The sequence below is a fragment of the Haliotis rubra genome, unplaced genomic scaffold (assembly GCF_003918875.1).
Source record: "Haliotis rubra isolate DU_JTF1 unplaced genomic scaffold, ASM391887v1 Scf127, whole genome shotgun sequence".
NCBI lineage: Eukaryota > Metazoa > Mollusca > Gastropoda > Lepetellida > Haliotidae > Haliotis > Haliotis rubra.
In genome coordinates this window covers 407,462-428,344 of record NW_025765192.1, presented here as the reverse complement: position 1 = coordinate 428,344, position 20,883 = coordinate 407,462, and the positions used below count along the sequence as shown (strand labels likewise).

General features: G+C 38.8%; 2 protein-coding genes across 4 annotated transcripts; one reads left to right on the top strand and one right to left on the bottom strand.

Moving 5' to 3' along the window:
• Window positions 1–504: 504 nt before the first annotated feature.
• Window positions 505–8,089, bottom strand: LOC124266623. Of its 3 annotated transcripts, XM_046701422.1 has the most exons (6): window positions 7,986–8,089; window positions 7,224–7,361; window positions 5,993–6,142; window positions 3,831–4,064; window positions 2,711–2,877; window positions 505–2,372 (listed from the first exon to the last, which is right to left on the bottom strand). In XM_046701422.1, the coding sequence occupies exons 1-6, from the start codon at window positions 8,017–8,019 to the stop codon at window positions 606–608; spliced, it is 2,490 nt and encodes an 829-aa protein (XP_046557378.1). In that variant the 5' UTR covers window positions 8,020–8,089; the 3' UTR covers window positions 505–605. The 3 variants fall into 3 exon arrangements, with proteins under 3 accessions (XP_046557378.1, XP_046557377.1, XP_046557379.1); XM_046701421.1 differs by having other exon boundaries at window positions 7,224–8,077; XM_046701423.1 differs by lacking the exon at window positions 5,993–6,142 and having other exon boundaries at window positions 7,224–8,077.
• Window positions 8,090–10,033: 1,944 nt separating this feature from the next.
• LOC124266622 lies at window positions 10,034–16,264 on the top strand. The gene is made up of 2 exons (XM_046701420.1): window positions 10,034–10,254; window positions 13,731–16,264. Exons 1-2 carry the CDS (start codon window positions 10,231–10,233, stop codon window positions 15,693–15,695), a joined length of 1,989 nt encoding a protein of 662 aa, XP_046557376.1. The 5' UTR covers window positions 10,034–10,230; the 3' UTR covers window positions 15,696–16,264.
• The last annotated feature ends 4,619 nt before the right edge of the window (window positions 16,265–20,883 follow it).

Below are 20,883 nucleotides of genomic sequence, written 5' to 3'. Positions count from 1 at the left end.
ATCGATGACGACATACATCAACTACGTCAGCGAGCCTGACCACCCCATCCCGTTAATCGCCTCTTACGTTAAGCATGGGTTGCTGAAGATCAATTCTAACCCGAATCTTTACGGGTTAAAGGGAGTGAGTGAACATTTACCATCGACAGTATCTCAGTCATTTTGCAACTACTGTCACGTTACACGAGAAAACATAACTGTCATCTTAGGTTGGATCAGAAGTTATTTACTTCAATGGGACGGCTACTCCATTCGTTTTAGTTGCCGCGGTTACGTCCCTTGGCTGGGCCAGAATCAGCTGTTTTGATTTAAAACCAACATTCTTGAATAAATTATTGTTAGATGCCTCAATGGTGAGATTTTACCAAAGTTGAAAACGTATGGAACTTTTTTCTTGTCTATCCACCTGAAGATATCATATCGGACATGACAGACTGCTCATTCACTCACTCACGCGTCTCATTCCATCTGCAATTATCTGGCTCCGGTTTATCGACAAGAAACTATAGTCTTAGTTTTTATTCATTTTTTGGTAAAAACTTCCCTTTGTTTCGAGCAATCTGCTCCTTCATCTCGACAACACTGCTTGCAGCTGGTCACAGCTTTTAAACATCAGATGGATTCCACACAGCTGCAAAGTTCAAGACACCATCTGACATATACGAAGAGCATGACTGAAGTCTAAGGTTCCTGGAGGCCGCTTCACGCAGCTCTTGTAACAGACCATACTTGGAAGCACCATACCTCTGGTATCGATTGGAGGCATTGGCATCAGTTGTCCAAAGAGCACTGACAAAGGGTTCTTCGCCTAAAGAATAAAACTTGACATATTTTAAGTCGCGAGATTTCTTCATCTGTCGCTGTTGCTCGACGAGAAACTCCTCCGGTGTTATCTGGAGCCACGAATCGGTGTCTTCGTCGGTGTTTCGAAAGATGGACGATACGTAGATATCACCGTTTGAAACAGATGCTGACTGGCAGGTCACCTTCATGCCGCTAGCTCGTTTTTCAGATATCAATTTGAGATACACTTTAGCGGGCACTATTGGCGATACTATTCGCCCTTGATTATGGTCTGTACTTTCATGAAATAAAATACAATAGAATATTTTGTCATCTTTCGTATATGATTCTATTAGAACTGGTTGACGATCTCTATTTTCCTCCTGCTGAAGAATTACAGAAAAGCCATCATCGTCAATATCAAAATATACCGACCAACGGGTGATGGATTGTCGAAAAATTAGATTAAAATAAACTTTCATGTCAATATTGGATGCATTAATCCACGTAAGCATAAAACCAGCTGACTCAGCATGTGCAATCTGTGCCTGGACGTCTGGTAGAGGAACAAGCAGCAGCACCTTCTCTTGGTCGTCCTGAGAGTTGATCTCGTGAATGTTCTTGTCCTCATCTGCTTCATAATAGAGGGGGTATCCTTTAACAGTACTTAGGGCGTATTTAACAAGTCCGTCTAAATCCATGTCTCTTGACCAAGAATTCATTAACATCACCCAGCTAAACCCTGACTTATGATGCATCATTGTCCCACACGAACCTTCCATAGCTCCAGTGTGTCCAAAAGAGGTTCCACAATCCTGGACATCTAAACCAAGACCGTACCACTGATTACCATTCTGACAGCCTGGTCTGGCCAGCATTTCAGCAACCGTGAAAGCCTCAAGTAAACATTCACGATTGGGGCTATCTAATGATTCTTTTTGTTTACAGTCAGCATTTCCAGCTGTGTCATCATTCACCCAATTGTTCCTTTGACTCTCAAACTCACAATAGCTATTCAAGGGAGGGTATTTGTCTTGAATTGGAACCCCGAATGGTGTGAATGTCTGACACTCCAGACAGCTGTGGGACATATCAGCATCACAATCCTGAGACGTATCACACTCGCAAATCTCCACCTCAGACTGGTGACGAGGTGCGGAATCTTCATATGTGAAACAGCTATCTTTGACATATCGGTGACAGAATTTTATCCTCTTAACATCAGCCTCATTATGCATCCCATCTGCATCCCTCTGCCTTGCACTCTGACCATCATGATCTATTGGTTTAACATCAATATTAGATGTGGATTGATGCCAACTCTGAAGCCTCTCCTTACGCCCTGGAGGTGTCTGGCAGCTCTTTGGGTCTGGTCCTTGGGTATATTTGATGCTCCCTACAGAATTTTCATCTCCACAGACACGCTGCAGAGAATGCAGTACGGCCAACAGGTCGCCCACTGATGCCACCCAGCCTCCGTATGCTCCTGTGTTCTCCATACTGAAGGAACCGTATTGAGGCAGGACCAAACCCTCGTTGGGAAAGAGGGACTTCAGGATGGCTGGGTCTCTATTGTTGAAATATTCAACCTGAAACATCAGTAATACCATTACTGCTTTCACAAATACAAAGCATCGTGTTCTTACATACATTTTCATAAAACCAATAATAAAACCAATATGTGATCAGCACATCACATTCTTTACAAACGTTTCATCCTAATTCATTTTGGAAGTATGTATTTTTTGAAGGCGAGTTTCCAAATTAACAAAATTGTACTCTTTGATAAATAATGCAAAATTGTTGAGAAATTCATAGTTTGTATGCTATCTTTGATGAAACAAAAAGAAGAGAGAATGAAAAACAGATACGTTTATACATCAAAATATGCAATTAAGATTCTTTGGCAGTAATTAACAGCAAACACCTCATCTGTATCACAGAGGATCCGTTTCGTGAAGCCCACTCGTAGTCGATGGAGACCCATTCTCAGAAAGATCGTCCTCATAAAGGTTTCGTATTTCATCTGTGTAATTCTCTCCAACACCAAACCCAGAACCAGGAAGCCAAAGTTGGAATATGCATGACGTTTACCTACAGGGACAAGACACTGTGTTAGTTGTATGGTGTCATAATGAAATACATTCCACATTTAACATGATTGTATTCCTGGTGTATTCGACCTTTCACAGCACATATATTCTGTGTGTTTACCTGAAACAAGTATACAAGTGGTAAAGGCATCGCATGAACTCTGCGTATGTAAAGACATGAGACGAGGACATTCTTCGTTTGCATCATGGTGTGTCTAGTTATTCACGAGAACCATGACAGAGTATGATCAAATATAGCTGCTAAAGATCTCTTGATGATTAAAAATTCTAATACATTGCATTTGCAAATACTAGTGGTTACTTGAATTAATTTTCCCTTTTTTAATTTACATATTCATAATTTCATCATGGTGGGTTGTCATAAAGAAGCCTATTGTCAAATGAAATCCGTGATCGTTCAGGATGAATGATGTAGCTATGGCAACAGAGGTCTAGTCGATACAGCTGCAAATTCATGAATGATGTGTTTGAGTTTGCGTCCAACGAAATACTCGTCAGTTAGGTTTAACGCGGCTTGTAATAGTATTCCAGTTATATTACGGCGTGTCAAATTAATGCGGGGGGGGAAGACCCGAACTGAAGCAGGATTCAGACGTTTACCATTTCGGTGAAACCCACACACACGGTATGGTGCTGGCTGTCCCAGAAACAGGTTGTGGGTGAACCGGGGATCCCATAGGTTCCTAGCGTATGCATGGAACTGAACTCTGCACTGCGAATTTGAAACATTTGACGACTGGGTCACACTAGTTCTAGCCGAGAGCCTCGATGCATGTCATGTCTTGACTGTATAAGACCGCATCGGGGCTCTCGCCTACACTAGCCCGTGTGAAACCGTGGAATGTTTCCGGACTTGAAAACCCATCATGCAATGGCGTATCAATTAAAACAATATTGTTCGGGGCAAATAAAAGTATTTTACTGTTGCATAACCTGGTGCAAACTGCAACTTCCTTGTCATCATAAATTTTACCAGTTTGACATTAAACTGGTCACTGATAGGTGAGACGACTCCGTGTTTTGCGTCTATGGCGTCGAGGTTGAAGAAGACCGGGTCTCCCGCCTGATCCCGATCCCAGCCGGCCGAGTGATGCAGCAGATGACGAACTGTTATCTGTAAAACACGCTTATCTCCCTTGGCGCTTGGTTTGAATTCTTTCAGGATGCCTACAAAAGTAAAAGTGATACTTTACTCTTGTTGTATCACAACAAAGGGTTGGTATATTGGACATTATCTGGAAGATAACAAATGAGGATTACCTTTCAACGCTGACCTAGACAAGAATTATTCAATTACCAACCTAACAACGAGATGTACCTAGTGATGTTAAACGCAGCTCCCAACCTTTTTTGTAACAGTGGGATGCCAAAGGCTGTTTACATGGTATTCGGAATTTGGGACACGGGACGGGAAAAGTAGTAGTTTTCTTCTATGTTGTTTCGGAAATTAAGCTTAACTCGAACCCATTCCACGGCGCTCAGCACATTTAGGTGAACTAGTATTCGGGATTCAGGGGAGGGCAATGTGACTGAGGAGAATAAGTGGGTGTTCAGGTTTCAGGGCAGAATGACCACAAAGAAAGTATGTGATCAAGTCTGAATCATCATACGATTCATGTTACACATATTACGGCGTCCCTGTCGGGAATCAAACACGGTCTACGGCGTGACGAGCGAGCACTTTCACCACTGGCTACCCCATCAAGCGCCCACTGTGAGGGCAAAAGATATGATTCACTTAAAATATGACACTCGTAATTCCATGCCAGGATCATAAAGTGTACCTTCAACATGTGAAAAATGGCAAAATATCTTTGATATTGCAATTCCATGGCAAGATATTTTTAGAAAATATAGAAGATGTACAAAAGATACTAAATTGATTGATTTCCAGTTTAAATTTATCCACAATATTGTCTACACAAAGAAAGAATTATTGAGAATGAAATTAGTAGATGATGAACTTTGCTCATTTTGTAATTTAATGTCAGAAAATTTTATACATGTTTATTGGGAATGTGAGTGTGTGAAAACGTTCTGGCTGAAACTGAAAGAATATATTGAAGATAAATCATCAGAAAATTTTACCCTGACAAAATATACAGTCTTAATTGGCGGAAATAATAACGACCTTATGAACCACATACTTCTTGCCAGTAAAAAAATATATCCATATATCAAGTATTAAAAAAAATACGTTATCAATGGATACATTTGTAAAAATATTGAGTGATATTTTCAAGACAGAAAAGTTTATTGCCAGTAAGAATCAAAACATATTACAATTTGACAGAAAATGGTCATCTCTACTGCACACATTCCCAGCTTAATGAAGATTCCAATATGTGTAATGCCAACCCATATGAATATCTGTTTTACGGTGTACAAGTGCTGTTACATCATGTACTTTGTATATTTGTATCTACTGATCCTGAATGAATAAAAAAAATTTTAAAAAATAAAATAAGTGTATTTATTAGCCATTCTGGCTGATGACTACACTGGATTCATTCGCTGCTCAAAATCAAGTCGGATGACTAATGATGACAAATGTTGAAAATACCCATCCCAACGGGATAATCACTGTCGGAAGTAAGTGATAAGAGAATCTGATATATATTGTGACAATGAAGTTGTGATAACGAATATATCCAGGGTATCTATCGCTGTACACAATGAACACATAATATACGAGATAATCGAAAATGATCCCAACTTTGACATCTTTTCTGGGATGTGAATAGATTTAATGTTATTGTGATTTATGGAATGTTTTAACATTGGGAAAGGGATTTTTCCTTTTCGGCCATTGATTTAAAAACTACATTTGAGGGAACAGGCGAACAATCGTTTCAAGACAACAAGCAAGTATTTTGTTTCCGTGAACCAAACATTATCAGGGTATAAAATATCCGTCTCTCCAGGTCGACTCTTTATCTACTAGACCAAGAAGGCGGTCGGTACCTAAAAACATGCATTACGGATAAATCCTAATTACCCATCACCTTCAAAAGGAGAGTATATACACCTTGTGAAATGGTACTTAAACAGAACAGTTCATTGAACAAAACGCAAAACGCTTCCATCTTCCTTACCCTTGGGCCCAAACACCTTATCGTCTAGGGTCAGCTGACCCTGCTCGACCAGTCGCATCAGGCCTATGGCTGTGAGAGGTTTGCTAATGCTCGCGATGCGGAACCGAGATGATGACGTCACTGGTCTGTTAACACCTGCCATCCCGTAGCCTGAAATACACATTGCTAGTACCGATCATCTGTTGGCATTCAACGGGAACTATAATAAATCAATTTAACAATATGACTATAGTCTGTTTGCAGTGAAAACGTACCGGTGAATTTCACTTTAAACAAAAATGTAAATCGAATACAGTGAAATTAAGATTGCGAATCCTCATAATTCTACCTTGCCAATTTAAAAATTAAATCTTAGAATTTTATTCAACTTAGGAAAAAAGTTGTTTAACAAACGATCATTGTTTCAAATGACTTATATCGGTTTGTATTACGAGGGGGTAAGCGCAGTAGTTGGAACAGTGAAACAAATGCACGTGCGGTACGTGATGAGCGTTAACTTAGACCAACCCTCCTTGTTCTCGGTGTTTCATTTAATGTGCATACCCCCTTGTAATACAAACCAATAATACCGATTTGAAACAATGATCGTTTGTTAAACAACTTTTATCCTAAGTTGAATAAAAATCTGAGATTTAAATGTTGAAATGGCAATGTAAAATTATGAGGATTCGCAATCTAAACTTCTCTTTATTTCATTTACATTTTTGTTTAAAGTGAAATTCATCGGTACGTTTTCACCGCAAACAGACTATAGTTCTGAAATACTTCTCTCTTAATTTATGTTTGTTTGTTATATTGACGGGTATGTTAATGTATGCAATGATGTAATAATTCATTGGCTACTTGATAGGGACTAAATGCCTTGAACACAAACATAATACCTTAATCATGACATTGAATAATTTCCTATGTAGCATAATTTCATTGATGACCCACGGGATAATGAGACTTGTGCCCATGGGGGCGATATTTAACCATCCGCCCCTGTTTCAGATGTAAGGTTGTCGAGATGGTTCTATAAGATTGTCTGGTTCTATTGGATAGTAGCGATTCCGCTACATTCAATCCACGAAAGGTCACGCTAGGCCTTCTAATTTTCATTCATAACAAATATTGAGCCTTCTTCGGCATTTACGGTGTTCTATATCTACCCTTCAATACGAGACTGGGTGTCGTGTTCCATATTTGTCACCTCTGTTATTAAACGTGGATGTGTATACCCTTGACCTACCTTGCTTATATATCACGTTTCCATGGAAACTGATTATCAACGCGAGACCAGGAATTCCTTGATCCTTCATAAATTCGGAGATGACATTATCGAAATCCTTGAACTCTTTACTTTTGGCCTCGTTACCATCCTTTGATGCTGCAACAACATTGTCAAGAACATACAGATACAATATCATGATGGTGCTGATGAAGAAATGGCACAAGACAAATTAAGTTTGTGTCTTCTTAAAATAGACATGGTATGAAATAAACCGATGTAATTCAAAAATATTTGGTAACAGTTTACTTCTTCTTTGATAGTGAATATATACATTAGGATTCCCATAGGGAATACATTGTATACAATAGTATATATATGTTATGGTTGTCTTGAAAATGGTCAAAACGTGATATCATACGTGCACGTTACCGGATAACATTTCTTGCATGTCTTGCAAAAGTAAAGTTATGTCCCTTTGTAGGTCCTTCCCATTGTGTGCCCCTCGTCAACACATAATAACAATGTAAAATATGTCTTCAAATCAGACAAACTTATTCATAATATTGAACACTGACAGTATAGCTACGAATACTTGCATAGTACACTCGATATCTGATGTTTAAAATCATGTTAAAAACGAAGACGAGTTGCATGCATAAATGCACAACATCCAGTCTTCGTCCATCTAAATGACAACTCTCCTAAAACTCTCTTATCATACCTAGGGTCAGTATTGTGGGTTTTTATGCAGCTGCACGAATTACTCATGGACGACCTTACCAAACAATACAGAGTAGCTATGATCGGCGGACATGTTGCCTAACACAAGACGGTCGGCCGCTGTTTACAATGGCGGAGAGCACTTCGTCCGATGTGGGTCAACTGCGGCGTATTTTATGGGCGCTTCTAGCAGTATTTTCGTCGACGATCTTCAATGTCATCTAGAGTCAGCAGATACCGCTTTTGTCGCAACTGTCTTTACGGCACATATATCTATACATGCGTCTGTGACATAGGGCAATACTTAATATGTTGGATACAGTAGACAGGTTAGGTTACAGCTCATTGTAACTGACTGTCTCTAGGGCAGGATACCAGTGGTTGATAGCACGATCCACGACCTCAGGTCACGATCACCCACAACCAGGTCACGTTTTGGAAACACCTGATCCTCATGAGTCGATATTTATGATAAACATGGGGTGCCTGGGATCTAATACTCATCGCAGTTTTCATGGTATTGACCAACATCACCTCATAAAAGTGCCCAAGATAGTACGCCCTGAAACTCATACAAAAAGTGCCATATTCAGATATTATTTTAACACAAATTTGTTGGGGAATTAGCATAACGCTACCAGATCGCTTATGTCTACATATTTTCAAAAAAATAAATCCAATATTTACTAAATCATTAATATTCACATCTTAATTTAACCTTTGTTGATATCACATTATTGTACCTTAATTTGATTCGAATGACTAAAATATATTCAAGAGACTGATCAACAGATTCATATCAAAGAAAGTATTACACAAGAACGCACACGAACGTCAGTTCTTATATCTCATATATTGATATATTGGGGAGTAAGATGGAATATAAGAATGAAGATAGTTTGCCAGATAATAAATACATGCCAGCTGCAGAGGAGAAAATACGGCTAACAGCATGTTTCCTTAAAAAACGTAATCAAATGATCGTCTTTGCCATTAATTACTCAACACCGTCGTCCTGACTTTTTGGGTATTGCCCACTCAAGGTTTATGCGCTCTATATACGTGTCTAGTCCAACCATCTTTAGGATGCCTTCACAGTCAATGTGATAAGTTTTCATCATCATCATCATCATCATCATCATCATCATCATCATCATCGTTAATTGTCGTCTTCGTCGTTGTTAACGATGGAGCAGCAACATGCAATTAGGATATTTTGTGACTTGCAATATATCCTGCAAAAACGATAAGAGATTATATGGTCAAGCTACTTGATTAGTTTATTCGAAGCAGCGTATTTCCGTTTCCACAACCCAGTAGCTGTTACTCCAAGTCCAAGCTGTGTACTGTACAATTAAACATGGCACAAACCAGTATGGATGCCACACGTTGTACTCGTGTGGGGAACTGAACTTAGGGAATCAGTGTTTCGATCGAGCACCACAAGCTAGGCCACTCATGTCATATGTTAGGAACACCAGTGGTGGCATTCACATAAAATAACTGACAAGCTGTGTCAGTTTCTTCATTGTAGCTTTGAGTAGACAGAAGATATTTTACCCTTGAGTGAACTAAATAAATATGTCTTGCCACAGTTGTATTAAAAAATGTGAACAGCATGACGACTATTAATTTGTTTCGTGGTAGTACCAATGGAATGTGTTTGCCACTAACGTAACCCTAATCCTTGTGGCGAACAGATTCTATAATTACACTTCTAAACCTTGTTTCTTACAGTATTGCTATTACATGTATATATGTTTGCGGAAATACTAAAGTAGCCATTTACTTATTCATCATTGATATTATTTAATCATGTTTCTGGAAAATACTCTAAAATGTATTTTTGAGATGTGTTGAGATATCTAAATGTTTAAATGTTTGGGGTGGATGTAGTTCTTCCTTCTGTATCTTACAATACAGGCACATTTTTCGACATTCGACACTTTCAAGTAAGCACTCACTAGTGGCAGGACAAGGGAGAAATTGTATGCTGAGTTACCTCCCCTCGACTGACTTTGAGAAAACATTTATGCCAAGACGTATGTATTGTATATACGTCTTTCATTTATGTCATAGAGGTTTGTGTGGAATCATTTAAAAGTTAAAATCCCAATATGAAATTATGTGTTATTGATCATTTGTGCGTATGAGAAAGTATACTTAGAAACAAACGCGTAATTTTGCCTTTCCGTGTCGTGTTCCATTTTTCCACGGGTCATAGTTTTCGTGCACACCGGTCACGCGAGATGAGAATATGGCGAATACATTTTGTGCTAATTTTACAAAGTGAAAATCACATCTTATGGCGAGGAAGAAGGTGAATCCGGTAAGTATCAATCATCCATGGCCCCTCGATGTGCCTTACTAACTTGACACTGTCTCAGAAGTGTTAGCGAAATCTGTAAATAGCGAGGTCACTGTTTTCGCGCACATGCATGACAGCACTATTTGTCACCACAAAAGGCATCATGTTCTACTATGATCTCTATTTTCAAAGGCCTTCTCAAACTTGTACATGTTTATAAATATTAATTTAGAGAAAATATCCCCAGTAATCCCTGATTCATGTTTTGCCTTGTCTGGGCTCTGATATATTAACTTAGAATAATATGTAAGCATGAATACTCCAAAAGCAAGTAAAAGCATCTGGCAAATGATATGAACTGGATCGATTGATGCTTACCAGGGTACGGTACATATTGCGATACAAGGCCTTCGGTTCAGTCCATTTCGGTTCGGTTTATGAAAACTTACTTCTGGGAAAATAGCGGTCGTGTGTAGCAAAGAAATGCTTAGAGTTTGACAAAATGATTCAATTTCTAGACATGTTAGAAAAGGTTTAATAAGGTTAGTAAAATGACAGTCACGGTATGAAAACCGAAATACCGAATATTTGGATTGGATTACGGTATACTGAACTGAAGGCAAAATACAGCGATATACCATTTCACCCCTAGTATTATATTATTTAGCTTGTTCAGTTGGAATTTTTAATATTTACCAATGTTCGCCTTCTTTCACTTGGGTTATAGCTAAAACGGCACCACAGCAGAACGGCACCAAATTTGTGTGGCGAAAACGGCACCATATTGACGAAAACGGCTACTGATTTCTGGGCTAAAACGGCACCATATATAAAACAAAGTATGACGTTGACTCATGTTTTATTTCATTTCATTATAACATCAGCAAGATTATATCAACATATGAGTCATTCTCAAAATCCGTGCATATTTATGTCAGATGTTTGTATCCGACAAACTTAAGTCAAAATCAAACCCCAAAATTATGGTAACTAACTTATCACAATATTTTTCTGCACTTTACAGTAACAAAAGTAGGGAAACTATATTTTTATATTAACTTTAAACCACCCAAATTTTACTCAATGTTCATGTGTCACAACTCCAGTGGCTGATGGCACAGATGTGGCATTTGAATTTTTTTGTCTTTTTCATAAGCAATAAATATACAATTTCAAAACTCCATGTTATATTGTAAAACTAGATATTTTAATATATATGTACATGAAATAAATATTATCTTTGGATTTTTTCTTTTCAAAATGATGTTACAAATTTCGTAACGGCAGTGACAAAATTTCAGGAAATGTCTAATAAAAATGGTAAAATATGAAAAAGTGAAACATCATTAAGCTTGCATAATACATGTATATGTTATGTATATTCAGAAAAATTATTATGTTATGTATACCCAAAAAGAAAAAAATCTCCATAAAACTAAAAAACTAACAAACAATGGGTTGTTGTTATTTGCTGACAACAAAAGAAAAATACTGTGACAAAATAACAGATAAATGATTGAATAATAAATATGTTCGGTATAGTGTTGGATATGCCTAGCAACGAAATGAGCAGCCGCAGAAAATCAAATATATAAAACTTGCCTTACATTGAATATATACGTTGATTTGATAATTACTGTAAGCGGTTACTTTTAGAAATGAACTGTTGTAATGAGTTATTCAATGCGCCGTTACCGTATAAAGTAGTTTTCACATCGTATCCTTGAATATAAAAATACATCCTTGTTCTTAAATTTTGATAGTTCCGACATAATAGTAGATGTATTTATTATCTGCAATCCGATTATCTTATAACAAACTAGTTTTCCCCATAAGATTTTAGTTTGTGCCGTTTTCGCCATAAGATTTGTAGCCGTTTTCGCCAAGTCGAGGTTCCGTTATGTCAAAATGGTGCCGTTTTCGCCAGGTGCCGTTTTGCTGTGGTTCCGTTTTAGCCTGCACCCCTTTCACTTTACATGTTTCGAAAGAAACTTCATTAATCAGTGACTATGATTTTTCATGCTCACAGCCAATTATCCCAACCAGTAAAGTGATATAATCATGGTTTTAGATTGGTTCATTTTCCTATACACACTGACTGGTTGACATAAAGTCTTTATAAATTGGTAGTGTTTGATAAAGAAAGAAAAAGGTCTCACAATAAGCAGATGTGATGAAAATGTAGCAATACCAGTACCATGTATCTTCAGCAGAATCACTGTACATAGGAATAACTGATTTGTCAGATACTTGCAGTCTGTTAATTTAGAGAATTCCTAGTTTTGTTTTTTATTTACATTCATCACACATACAGTGATAAAAGTATGAATATTCTGTTTCCAAATCTTCTGAAGACTCTGCTAACCAGAACGTGACACTTAACAGATACTAGACGATCCGTATCCTCGGATAGGCTGAGGTGGTATATTGTTGTGTTCGTAATTAAACTAAGTAGACTTGGAAGTTGGTTGAAGTAATGGTGTATTGTGCAGCTTTTTGGAGATTCATCAAAAAGACAGGTATCCATTATATAGGTTGTTTAAAGAGCCAGATAAAGAAGATGTAGTCATTGAGATCTCGCTGCTGAAGTTTGAACTCAGTCAGAACTAGAGTCATACACTTTTGTGTCTAACTTTAATATGTTAAACGTACAGATGTACGTAAAAATAATAAAATTTGCTTTGTATGCTTTCTCGTATTTTACTGTTGTGTCAAACCTTGGATAACTTGGGAGTATTTGATGCTCTTGAACTTAAGTTTCCTTTAACATCAACACAGTGCAGAGGCCCAGATAAGCTGTGTATCCCTGTAAAATACGCATAGAATTACGCATTGAAAAATAATTGTTGCATACCAATTATGCATTTAAAATGTCAGATACGCAGAAAGTTTAAAACAAATGCTTACAGAATATATTTATAAACATCGCTTGCGTAATGAAAAAGACATCGATTGCTATCAAGTTGTACTGTTAGTATAGGACAAGTGTTGTACTGTCAGTATAGGATGAGTGATTTTTTATGAAATCATTTCCATTATATTTAAGTTGGTTTTGATTAGGTATGACATAAGGCAGAACATACCTGCTTAGTAAACTTACTCAATGGCATATACTAAGGTGAGTAAAATGACTGAAATACGCACATATTTGAAAGCAGTGGGTAACGGAAAATGAAATACCCACTCAACATTCATAATACCCACTCAAAAAAATACATTGGGTACAGTACCCACATGAGCTAAATCTTATCTGGAGCTCTGACAGTGTTGTTTGACTGTAACTAAATTTATAAATATCCTGATACACAGTGCTTTATGCTTTGTGCAATTCAGGTAAGACGTTAGCAAATTACAAAAAAACATGTTAGTGTTTTTGATTCAAATTTATGGTATATTATACAAACCAAGAACAAGGAAAATCATCAGCAAAGTAACCGCAGTAGGCTCCCTTTGTGAAATGTTTCCACGTCAGTCATAAAGCATTCCTCTATTTTCAGGCCAAAGCGAAGAAGACATCTGGCTCACCAGCGAAGGTTGAGAGTAGAACATCCAAGTACAGGAACTATGATCTTCAGGATGTGGAGAACGCCTTCAAGGATGTCATGGAAAACAAAATGTCCATCCGCTCAGCCGCCATTAAGAATGGTGTTCCTGCATCCACCCTCCGAGACCGAGTTCAGGGGAGGATAAAGGTCAACACTGTTCACTCGGGACCACCCCCGTTCATGCCGAAAGAAGATGAAAGGTCCTTCGTGAAACACATGTTGAGGCTGAAGGCAGTGGGCTATCGTTACCGCCAGATTGACATTGCTGATGGAGCTGCAGATTATGGACATTACTATGGTAAGAGGGATATTTCTGAAGGACCAATGAGTCGCGGTTGGATAAAGAAGTTTGTGGACAGACAGAAGAAGAAGATCACGTACATGGAGTATCACTTCCGTGCAAAATGTCCTTTCCCGCCTGTAAATGTACAGAAGAAGTATTATGAAGAGCTGGAGTCCATTCTTGACAAGAACAATCTGAAGGACCGACCACATTTAATATATAATCTATCTGAAACTGCCCTTACATTAACCTATGCAGATGAGCCTCATGAACCTGAAGCTACCATCCTCAGCTGTTTCAATGCCTTGGGACTAAAGCTCCCTCCTTTCTTTATCTTCAAGGGAAAGAAACCCAATGCCAAACTAACCAAAGGGGGACCAGATGGACTTGGGGCAGTGATGTCTGAGTCCGGGGCCCCCAACAGTCGAATCATGCAACACTACCTCAAGGACCACTTCCTGAAGAACCTTGAAGCAGATGAAGAGGATGAAAACACTCATGTTCTCCTCCTTTATGATGGCCATAGATCTCGTATCCTCTTCCCTGTGATCCGATGGGCTCTGGAGCATAGGATCATCCTCTTTGTCATCCCGCCCCATTGTACATACACTGTTGATCCTCACAATCTTGCCAACTTCAACCCCATGGACATATGTTTCCATAAGGAATGTTCCTCCTATCTTCTGAAGCACCAGGATAAGACGGTTGACCGGTTCAATATCTGTAGAATTGCCAGCAAGGCTTATGAGAAAGTGTTCACTACTCCTGCAATCATTGCTTCTTATCATGAAGCAGGAATCTATCCCTACAAACCAAAGATTCTTCATCACCTGCCAACAGCAAGGCATCAAGAAGGCACTCTCAGGAGAAGAAAGAGGAAGCATGCAAGAGAAATTAAGAAGGAACCTAAACAGTCTAAGAGGACAAAGGTGTCTAGGGAGGACTTTGATGAAGAAGATGAAGACAGCTTGTTCGAAGAAGAGTCAAGTGACTTTGAAGTTGATTCAGATATGGAGGAAGATGTCTCGGGGCACATCTCAAGAGCTGCTGATCGTGATCACAGTTATGGGACATGTAGCAGTAATCAAGAGAATGATGTTGAAATGGCTTTGGAAGAAGCATCAGGACATAGTGAAGTCGCTGACAGACAAACAGTTCTAGTCCAACCCCATGAAGAAAAAGACTCAAAGACGGGAATTAGTGATGTTCCAGTTGGGGATATTGTGGAGGAGGTTTGCATCCAGAGTGGTGAAGTTGCTGTTGCTAGTCAGACACCGGAATCAGTTATGAATAAGAGAGAAATGGCTGTTGGTGGGGATCCTGAATCTGACCCGGGGCTGACGTCAGAAGTGATTAAGTTAGACACTGACAACAGTGGAGTTCTTGTAACGCCAGCAGGTAGCTCCGGGAAACATGACTACATGCTTATAAGACCTAAGGCAAAACATGATGCCCATTTGAACACAGCAACAGAAGGATTGCTTGATCCAGGAGGACAGCTGGTGGACACTCCGAAAGCTTTAGTGAATGTGGATGGTCAGGACATAGTGGTGACAGTTATTGAAGTAAGTCAGACACTTTATGATCAAGTCCTGGCTGGGGGGAGATGTGGTCCTCACAGAGAGCACAGCTAGCGAGGAAGTGCTCAAGGAGAACACAGTTGGAGAGGAGATACTCTCTGAGCAATATGTAGAAGGTGTTATTAGCAAGGAAGTCCCCACTGAGGACGTAGTGAGTAAAGACAACTCTAGTGAGGACGTGTTCAACACAGATGCTCCTACTGAGAACATAGTCATAGCTGCTGAGGACACAACCAGGCAGACGGTTCTAAATGTTAAATTTCAGACGGAAGAAAAACAGGAACCTGTCACTGATAGAGTGAAGACTGAACCTGATTTGGTTTAACTCAATCACTTTGTATTTATTAAAACTGCAGACATGATTATAGTGTTCAGAAGTCAGTAAATAATGCTGTCTTTGCAGTGCCCACGGACACTTGAACAGGACCACATTGAACCTTATGTATTGTTTGTGATGTGTTAATGATGATGGCAACCTTGCCATCAAACTGTTTAAATCAAAATATGTCATGACTCGGAGCATTCTGGGTTTAAACTAGAGTTGGGAGTTGGTTGAAATCTCACAATTGATGATTGCTTCATTACCAACGAACAATCATCGAAAAAAATTAATTAGCATCATTTTTCAGATTTTCCTATCCAGGTTGTTATTGCAGATATGTATAACATGATGCAACTTGTTACTTTAAAGTGATGACTAATATAATATGAACATAAACTTCCTTGAGTCTTAGAGAAACATTCAGTCATGGCTTTTCATTAGTGAAGTGAGTTTTCTAAGAATTAAACACATTTTCAGGCCCTGACAACTTCTACGATATGTTCCATTATCAAGTTTTTCAAAGACTAAACAGTAGTTCCAAAATCGTTTATGTTCGATTATGAGAAATTGTGATCGATTTCTTGGTAATTTGGTCACTGCGACCAATCTTCGACTATTTCAATTAATCGGAACACCACTAGTTTAAACCGTTTATCGTCCTGAGGAAGATATAAGTTTTTGTCATCATCTACTGCAGTAATGGCTGATAATGAGTAGCAGTTTGCGTGGTTTGGCATCTAACAGTGTCAAGATCTCAAGACCCCTTTCAAGGTCACATCAGATGAACCCTGAGCGAACATTAATCTAACCGAAAGAGGCATTGGTTCTTGGTTTAATCAGATGTCAGCTTTCTAATACCACCACATTTCTTCACCACATTGAATCAGCATTTATTATTATAATAAGCCATTACCAAACAGAATACTCATATTCCTTTGGTGGTGATGGGAATTTATCTAGACCTGCCCAGTGGCCTATATTCTCTAATTCAGCACCAGGTCAGCAGCAAATGACAGTAAAAATTCCCATTTATGAACAAAATTACATTTTTTTGTTAGCAATCCTAAACAATTACTTGTGTACTCTTTAAGGTGTAGAAAACACAGCATATATACCATATCTAAAACTGAATGGCTCATTCATTCCAAAACTTGTTGTGAAGAATTAATTCACAGGATGGGACCCTCTTTGGGCAAATGATGAAATTGCCATCAGAAACTTAAAATATCGTATTAGGATCTGAACCTTATGAGCTTAAACTTCAGAGTTGATACTTTTAACATGTTTATGAACATGATGAAATTGAGAGAACCTCAGGGGTGTTTTTTATACTTTGAATACAGGCTTTACTCATTATCGCTACGTGATAATTTAGTGTATAGGGTAATTAAAATCAGATTCTATTCAAATTATTATATTTCAAGTAGAGTTAGGAGTAACATATGTTATATTTGGGATAACATCTTCTTAGTAAAGTACAGATTCTAGTACTTCTGTTGGGTCAAGTCCCATGCAGGATTCAACCCACACCCTCAGAGTCAGGCACCTAATCACAAGTACACACAGTCAGCCGCCTAACCCGTTCAGCCACTGCGACCACTTTCTAAATGGCATTGTGTAATCATAGAGTTAGGACACTAATTTTGATTATTTTTCTCTTTTTTTGAATTTTTCACTTTATCACAGTAGTAACATGATCAAGAAAGACCTAACCATTTTTAAGTATTTAAGCAATGTAAATTGTTACCAAATAAGGGATCCACTTTATGGCCAGACATGGCCATGCTTTTTGAAATTCCATCTGATCCTTAATGTCTTTCTGGTATCACACTGTCAGATTGACAATGATCATCATGGTCATCATCATTTGTTCAAACAAAGCGACAATACTGTTGCTCTGTGTCAGTCTATTGTCAAACAGTGGTGTAAAACAGAGAAAGAAGACGAAAAACACAAATCAACATCTGAATGCAAATAGGGCATCTTTTTATTTATGTGTTTCACGTAGCCACCAAATTCTGAACATGGGTCGGTCAGTCAGGCAACAGACAAACCTTCATAAAAACAAAATTATCTGAATAATGATCTTGATTTTTATTTATTGTAATTCTTATGACAATTTCTTGCATTCTTTGGACTTGTGGCAGCGACTGATTAAAAGATAAACATTTTATATGACGAGTCGGTACGTTTTAGGTTCGAGTCAGCGGCGTTGGTATGAAAAAAAAAGTTTTGGTGGGGGTGTAGGCAATACAATTAGAAGGGTCGGTCGGGCGATGAGAAACACAATACAGTGCTGCCAGATTAATAATGTTGATAATTTGTTTGTTTGGTAAGGACATTTTGTACTGTGGTTAGTACTTTTGTACCATTATGTTGTTCAGTGGCTGAAAAGTGTGACATGAGTTATGAGAACAGTATTCATGAATAAACACTTTTGATGAATGATAACTTTTTTATTATGCCATTTCTCTTTCTTAAGCATGTTCTGAGGTGATTCCTGGGCACAACAGCCTCCCACAGTCCGATGATTGTCAATCGTATTTCCATGCTGTGATTCCAGGGCACAGTAGGTTCTCAGAGCCCCATGATTGTCTCCATGATGTGATTTATAATCCAGAACAGGTCCCAATAGCCCTGTATATGTCTCAATGCTTGGATTCCAGGGCAGAGCAGGTTTCCAGAGCCCCCATGGCTCCTTGCTGTGATTCAAAGGCAGAGCAGGTCCCCAAAAGCCACTGCTCATCCATACATGAATCCTAGGAAGAATAGGTCCCCAATATCTTAAGGTGGGGTGAAATGGGGTTTAATGTCGTACCTGAGAATATTTCGCTCATATCACGACGTGCATGCAGGTGTATGTGTGGTTGCTTGTACAAGCCCAGATAATGAAGATAATGGTGACTTAAGCTGGTTTTATACTTTATTTATAGTGCTAGCTGAATAAGCTCACTGAGATACAACGCCGATGTTAAGCATGAATACCCCACTCAGACACATTATACTGACTCCGAGCCGACCAGTCCTTGTTGTACCTATTAATGCCGAGCACCAGGCAGGGATCAACAAGTACCATATTTTAACATCATTTTGTATGACATGGCCGGGAATCGGACCTGCAACCTTCCGTCTGCGGGTGAACGCTCTAACCACCAACCACGGAGGTGGTCCAGTAACTTAAGACGTACCTAGACCATACTAAAGAATATCAGATTTGTTACATTTTGTCTCCAATGTCACCTGGCTAATCATAGGATAGGGTTGGATATTTATATAGCGCACATATCCACACAACTAGTACATGCTCAAGTGGCTGGGTTTTTGTCCCTCGATCATTGAATGTCAGTCTCAGTGGCACATCGTATTATCAATCTCAACTACCTGTGGAGCATACAACTCTCGCAGCCACTTAACACACCAAGTTGTTTCGGCTTTCCCATCCCTACGAGGTACCCATTCACAGCTGGGTAGACTGGGACACATAGTCACAGTACTTTGTCCAAGTTTACTGCAAGTTGCTGAACCCGCAACTAGGTGTTTGCACGTATTCATGTGGCCACCATCTGGTCATATACTAACGTATTCATGTGTGTTTTTAAGTGTACAGTGTTGTGTACTGTACACTAGGGGTTGTGACAACACTGAAAGAGTCTGCACACAAAGTTGACTCCAAGGTTTTTACACCCGGTCACAGGTGGGGTCAATCCCGGCACCTCTCGTTCACTGGATCACTAGCCTGGCACTTTAGACAGCTCGCCCACCACGCCTCCAGTCATGTGTGATTGTATCCTGGAGGTTGGGTTTGTACTACTGTTATCAGTCCCTGGTTTGTCTGGCCAAAACTTCAATTATCAACAGACATTGATAAAGCTGGATTATTGCTGGCAACATCCACTCACTCTTCTGGTGTTCACCAGAAAGTTGCAGTCAAACAGCTTGACTCTGACCAGACAGTATGCCATCAATATTGTTTACCTGTCAGCCTGTTATTTCATAGTTTACTCATTTTCATGATTGACCAAAATATTTCAAATATGACCCCAAGACAAATTTAGATAGGTTCCTGCTATGAGAGAAGTAAAATTGTTAGGACATCAAATTACAAAGTTAGACTGCAGACATACAAGGATCTGCAGGTCATTAGGTGAACTTCTAGATTTGCTCGCCTAGACATACAAGGATCTGCAGGTAATTAGGTGAACTTCTAGATTTGCTCGCCTAGACATACAAGGATCTGCAGGTCATTAGGTGAACTTCTAGATTTGCTCGCCTAGACATACAAGGATCTGCAGGTCATTAGGTGAACTTCTAGATTTGCTCGCCTAGACATACAAGGATCTGCAGGTCATTAGGTGAACTTCTAGATTTGCTCGCCTAGACATACAAGGATCTGCAGGTCATTAGGTGAACTTGTAGATTTGCTCGCCTTGTGATTATTTATCTACGCCACATCCACAAATGTTGGTGTTCTCTTCTGGCTTTCCCCAACCCTGCGCTGTGATATAACTGAAATACTGTTCTGTATTACTTAATTAGGCCAGACCTGTTTTATTTCTTGTTTTACAGATCCGTCGGTCGTATTTTTTCAAGAATAAGAACAAAAATATAATTTGATTTTCCCTGCTCAAAAAATAAATCCTAATGTTTGTATTGGCAAATATTGTAAACTTACAAGAAAATCTTTTTGAGATTGGTCTTTGCCCAATATTCACTTCACAAATTGCCAAAAATGAAATACTTTTAGTATTAAGAAGGAATATTACTTTGACTGGTGATTTTTTTTTCCCTCCTGCCTTTAGGTATTCTTAGGACAAAAATCTGTAAAACAAAAAATAAAATTGGTCTGGCCTTATCCTTAATTAACTTTCATATGCTTGAACAATATCTAAACTGATCTGTACACATCTCACTGTACACCAG

Coding starts and splice junctions, on each gene's coding strand:
- LOC124266623 (XM_046701421.1), bottom strand. CDS start 7,401: ATGATATTGTATCTGTATGTTCTTGACAATGTTGTTGCAGCATCAAAG. Junction 6,143..7,223: donor AAACGTGATATATAAGCAAG/GTAGGTCAAGGG, acceptor TGTGTATTTCAG/GCTACGGGATGGCAGGTGTT. Junction 4,065..5,992: donor TAAGGTGTTTGGGCCCAAGG/GTAAGGAAGATG, acceptor TTACTTTTGTAG/GCATCCTGAAAGAATTCAAA.
- LOC124266622 (XM_046701420.1), top strand. CDS start 10,231: ATGGCGAGGAAGAAGGTGAATCCG. Junction 10,255..13,730: donor CGAGGAAGAAGGTGAATCCG/GTAAGTATCAAT, acceptor CTCTATTTTCAG/GCCAAAGCGAAGAAGACATC.